Source organism: Juglans microcarpa x Juglans regia, chromosome 4D (genome assembly GCF_004785595.1).
Source record: "Juglans microcarpa x Juglans regia isolate MS1-56 chromosome 4D, Jm3101_v1.0, whole genome shotgun sequence".
Classification (NCBI taxonomy): Eukaryota; Viridiplantae; Streptophyta; class Magnoliopsida; order Fagales; family Juglandaceae; genus Juglans; species Juglans microcarpa x Juglans regia.
In genome coordinates, this window is record NC_054600.1 from 35,202,931 (window position 1) to 35,208,930 (window position 6,000).

General features: G+C 37.5%; 1 protein-coding gene across 1 annotated transcript; it reads right to left on the minus strand.

Annotated features, from left to right (window-relative positions):
• Window positions 1-319: 319 nt before the first annotated feature.
• On the minus strand, window positions 320-1,172 carry LOC121259014 (protein GLUTAMINE DUMPER 5-like). Its single transcript, XM_041160483.1, has one exon. The coding sequence runs from the start codon at window positions 1,060-1,062 to the stop codon at window positions 505-507; it is 558 nt and encodes a 185-aa protein (XP_041016417.1). The 5' UTR covers window positions 1,063-1,172; the 3' UTR covers window positions 320-504.
• Between the last annotated feature and the right edge of the window lie 4,828 nt (window positions 1,173-6,000).

The following is a 6,000-nucleotide window of genomic DNA, read 5'->3' on the forward strand; positions in this document are numbered from 1 at the left end:
TAAAGCATATTATATGTCACTATGTTTTTCGTTGTTAATGTAAGTGAAATCGAGAATACTGACTTAAAAATATTTAATGAGGGTCCCTTTCCCAATTGCTTTTGCTTGCTTGATTTGTGTTGTGCTCTGTTTGCTTTACTTCTATGCCCTGAACGTGAACTTCTTAATTTGCTTCCAGAAACAAAACCTGAAAATTGTGACACAATGTTTGTGTTCTCCTTTTCCAATAATATCAGACAAAAAGACTCTTAACTCTGTCTGTAACTGCACGTATGGAAAAAGAATCGATTGTTTCTTTCTGCAATTTGCGTGTAGTTAATTGGGAAGAAAAAAACTCCGTCGTCTTCTATTTGATCTCAGCGATTTTTTTACATGACCGAATACTAAAGGAACCAAAACCCAAAACCCCCGAAAAAAAAAAAAAGAAAAAAAAAAAGAGGAAACAAACAGAGGAAAACAGTCATCAAAATCCCTCTTGTGGAGGCCAAAAAGAAACCAAGCGGCTCACTGGTTGTGCTCTTGAGCGTCTGGGGTCTCTTGAGAGTCTCTATTTTCTTCAGTCGTAGCATGCTCGTTACGATCACCCACCTCCTTTTTCATCGTCTCACAGCTCTCTGCCCTGTCTCGCTCTTTGTTCTCACTTTTCACATCACTCCCATAACCAAAAGACACAGCTTTAGCGCATACAGGGGTGGCCAAGAACGTGGGCTTCTTGTCACCAGCCATGATCACCAGAATCTTCTCCTCGTACACCTTCGCCACCTTGCTTTCAGAGTCCCCTGCTTCTTTTCCTTCGCCGGCACCGCTCTCCAAATCCCTCTCGTCCCGGCCTTCCCTCTCATCCAACTGCCCAGCGAGCCTCCAGTATGAGCAAGCCAAGATCAATAAAGCAAAAGCTATGAGACCCAGCATCGCGGCCAGCCCTCCGAAGAGATAAGGCACCGGAGAGTGCCATGGAGAGCGCTGCGGCTGCGGCTGCGGCTGCGCGCGTGACACAGATGGTGTTGGTGACATAAAGGAAGAAGCTTTTGTTGCTGCGCTCATCCTGGCAATGCTTCTCATATTTGCTTCGTTTCTTTATTCAAATCTCTCTCTGGAGCCTTAATTTAGGAAGTTTTGGGGGTGATAGGAAAGTGTGGGCTGAAGAAAAAGAAAAATAGGTGAGCTTGAGAAGGAAGAGACAGGTAGGGCTGGTATTTATAGGGAGAGGCAGATAAAAATCTGGTGCTTTTGCTTTCCCGTTATGTGTGTTATAATATGTCTTGTTGGATCCACTGCATCCGCATGGTGCCTCCCTCTGGGCGAGATGGTGGGGCTCAGTTGTATTGGAGTGATGGTGACCCTTTGATTCACAGTTGTGTGGGCAAGAGACCCGCTCTGCTCATCTTACTTTTTTTACTTACAGGTGGCTGCAGCCTGCAGGGGTTCAAATCAAGATACATTTGGACCCCTACTCCTATTTCATGTGATTCATGATGATGTTCTACTATTTTCGATGTATACAGCTTTAGCAAAAGAAAAAAGAGAAGAAAAGAAAGTAATCCCGTCTAATTCATAAGTATTGACATTTATAGGTAAAGAAATCGCCTTCATATATAAACATATATAAATAAGTAGGGTGGGTGGCTTTAGTTGGCATAAAAAAGAAATGATCACTAGTCGAGCCATGGCTAAAATTGTCTTTGCAAATCGCACTTCCTCTTCAGATTAGAAAGATAAAGAGAGGAATATATAGATAGCAATTTGCAAAACTCTCTGTTGTTTTGGCATGATTGGTTCTGAAGAATGCAATTAGAAAAAGTAATCCATAATCTTCTTTGCTTTTAAAGATTTTTAAAGAAACACACAGAGAGGCAGGAAATATTCTAAACCTCCACCAATATGCATGTGTTCTAGAAAGGTACGGTTTTTTTTTTTTTTTCTCTTTCTCGATATCATATTTCCAAATTGTTAATATACATATAGAATTAAATCCATATTCGGAAGAGGCACTTTCTTTATTGCACTTAACTTGAGCGTCCCTATCTATCTATCTGCAGCCACAGCTAAAGCTAGCGCACTAGAGTTTCAATATGATGATATGTTTGTACAGTGAAAGCCACCACAATCATTAAGCAAAGATAAAAAAGAGAATAAAAATTGTGGGTAAAGTACCAACAAAGCTAATGTGATTTTCCTTTAGCTTCATCATTTGGAGTAGTACTGTGATTTGATTTCGATCACAGTGTCTGGCCTGAGATCACCCCAACATGAACTCATCATCATGCGTCTTTATTGCAGCACTACTAAACTCACAAGATCGAGCCAATCTTTTATTTTTATTTTTTTCTCTTCTCAATTTTGTTCGATTAGTATTTTTAGGAGGACAATCCGTATATGGGGTTGGATAGGATATTTTCGATCAATTTTCAGTTCAATCAACACATGCATATATGGCCCCCACCAATATCAAGATTTCGAGGTGGGCTGGCTGGCTGTTATATATGATATAAACGAGAAAATAATTATATATGTATATATATTTGGGTATGATCTCTGCAGGGAGGCTCTGGCTTTATAAGTTTTCTTCCTTTGGGATCGATCGATCAGCTTTTTTTGGTTGTACGAGAAATCAAGGCCGCAAAAGGCAAAAGCTGCCTGCCATGGATTTTATGTAAATTAAGTAGGTCATGTGTATAAGTAGTACTTATAGTATCTGTCAGAAAGCTGCATGCCCACGCTGATCTGTCTCGATCTCTATCTGTTTTATTTAGTCAAATATAAAAATCTTTGACACAAAGAGTACTATGATTATCATATGCATGCATGCATGTTTTTAGATCACATGATCCTCGTCAAACATCTTAAATTCATAATATAAATTTTTTTGTGCATACATACATTACCTCATGCATGCATGCATGTATGCCGTACGTGATATATATTGATCAGTTTGGTACGATTGAGATTCGAGCGGATCCAACTCCAACAGGCATTAAAATAAACGGCATGATCAGTTTGGTCACATGATCAAAATGGCTCAGTACTAGTGAGGTTGATAATTGGAGATCAACAATTGCATGCATGCAAGCCACCCAACTGCAATCACCTATTAATTTACGTTGATTTTTCATCTACCGATCGATGCTCGTACGTGTTGGTGATGCTCATGTAGTACGTACGTACTAAGCTAGACTTGGATTTATTATTAATGCTGACTAAATTCTACGTGATCCAAATATTTAATTAACCTATGCATTACACATTATATTTAGCCACAAATAATCGATTTTCTTACACTAATGAGATCTATTTTTTTTAAAAGGATTGTGTGGGACTTATCTATTTAAAATTTGTACAAATCATTTTTCTATATACATAAATGTTCTCCATTGATCTAGACTAATTAGAGAAGGGAAAGGAATCTAGTAGAAAAAAAAAAACAAATGATGGAACATAAAGGCATTGTGCACCATTAATTGATATTTAGCCCCACCACCGCCACTTTATGCTTTGGTTGATGACACCCTCTCCGCCCACCAGGCCCCATTGCTGGCGGTATATCATGTTCCTTTGTTCCCTCTCTCTGTATTGGGAGTTTACGCCTTCAACTACGTAACACAGCATATTTAAGAGAGGGTCCCGAAACGGCTATATATATATATATATGGAGATCAGGTGCGCGCGTATGAATGCAGGCTGCAGGCCGGCATTCACTGCATGTGCGAGAATCTTTAGCATGCAGCGATGTAGTCATGCATACATGATATATGGCATGCAGAGTTGCCATATATACATGATCGAAACTGGACTTCTTATATTCAAAAGTTAACATTAATTTACATGACTAGTCTTAGGATCATCACGATAAGATTAATCAAGATAATTTCTTTTTAAATTGTCTTAATATATATATATATATATATATATATACCCAATAATTAAAAGTACATGACCTATAAAGTTAGTTTCAATAATAATTAAAAAAACAATTAAAATTGCAATCACTGTGCAGGATACACCGGCCTTATCATATCCAGTCCATAATTTATGCAAGCTAGCTAGCTGCGTGGGGTCAATTTCCCCGACATGCTCCATATGGACTAGTGTTATTAATATTTCATCATTTTCCACCATTTTGATACCTTTGAGGACTCTCAGATCACTAACGCTACGGCCAATTTTATTTCTATCTAATTTGTACTAATTATTTGTGGCACATCATGTCCTCTCAATTGTCAATGCACATGATACATAAATTAATAAAGCTAGCGCACATGATATTATATCGTTTGGATTCGAAGATGAGTTAAGACGAATTGTGAATAGTAGTGAGATAAATTGTGAATAATAGTGAGATTTATGAGTTAAAGTTGATGAATAGTAGTGAATAATAGTGAGATGAGTTGAGATGAGTTGTGAATCTAAATCGGATCTTTTATTGCTCATTTTGGTAGGACATTTCAATTGCATTAACACGTTCAAGTTTACATTGTCAACTAATTAAATGTGACTTACCATAAAAGTAGGTGATCTTCATCTCCATTTTGGGACCGATCGACTTGATAGGAATCTACTCATGATCCATAGAATAATTAAGCTAGCATAATTAATGGACCTTATTTGCATGCGTTTCTTTCTTAGTAATGGAGGAACCCTAGTCTTTTCTAAATAGCTAGCTCGCAATTTATAGTGACCATACTATTCAAGAAAAAGGGCATGCACACCGGCCCATCAATGGCAGGTGACTTCAGAGACTTTGCATGGGATATTGAAGATCATTATAACTTAAGAGGGAGGGATGAGATCAGCCTTATATATATGCAATATAATTAAGGCAATTGATCGTTTGCAGTACTGATGATCTATTACGTACGTACATGACTGCATTAATCTAGTCTGAGACTCTGAGGGTTTAGCTAGCTAGGCTATTAGCACAAACTTTTGCTACATCCTGTTATCTGAATTTCGCACAGCCGGCCGGAATCTTCTACTTTTTACTTAGATTACGCACAGACTTTCTCTCTCTTACTATGGAGCTAGGGGGTGTCCGTAGGTATATGCTTTGCATACAACCAAAGCAAGCTTTTGCTTTCTCTAGATTCCATCTTGTAATTACCTCGATCGATCAAGGGCGACGATCGATTCAAAGGGATAAAGCTAGCTAGCTACGCTGCATGCATGCAGTCCATAATGTTTTGACTTTGAGGTAAAAACTTAAGAAAAATCTAATTGTAAGCGATTCTGCGCACTAATACGCGTACCTTTTCAATATGATTGGTCAGAAAGTAGACTTTATTGAAAACAGTGCTAATTTGAATTTAGAATATAAAGATAACAACATTAGTATACAGATTAGTATACAAACTTGATTGTATATAATAAAACTCAAAACTTAAATGTACACGTTGTGTCAAAACCAAAATATTAAAGTAGTTAGGAAGTAATTACAAGCTGGAAATTATTAGAAATTAGAAATAAAGAATGAAGGAAAGGGAAAACATCAACCCAACTAATATAAAACGTCCAGATCAATTAACTTCAAGCAATTAATTGGACCTCATATATGACTCAATATATATATATATATATATATACACACCTGCGTGCAGTTAACTAAAGTATCTATCTTTCATGAATCATTCATGTTGTTCTCTCTGATGATCTCCCTGGCAAAGTCGTTGCTTATCACTTGGCGCCCCTCTTGGATTCCTTTGTCAATGGCCTCCTTCCTATAATTCCCTGCAAGCTGCGCTATAACTATCAGCTCTATTTTTTTTTTTTTCTTGTGATCCCGTCGCTTATTGCCAAATATTCTTTCCTTAATTTTATATTCACTTTACGTGTCAAGTCCTTTCTCCTTTGCTTACACTCGAATTCGAACTTAATTTATCAAACTTTAGCTCATTGCATGCAACATGTTTCAAATTTGTTTGTCACCTTTCCTGAGTTGATCATGAATATATAACGTTAGGATTGATACTATTCTCTCTCTCTCTGTGTATGGATTCCATATTTTAT

Bases quoted from the DNA above. Each gene is read 5' to 3' on its own strand.
- LOC121259014 (XM_041160483.1), bottom strand. From the start codon at position 1,062: ATGAGAAGCATTGCCAGGATGAGCGCAGCAACAAAAGCTTCTTCCTTT.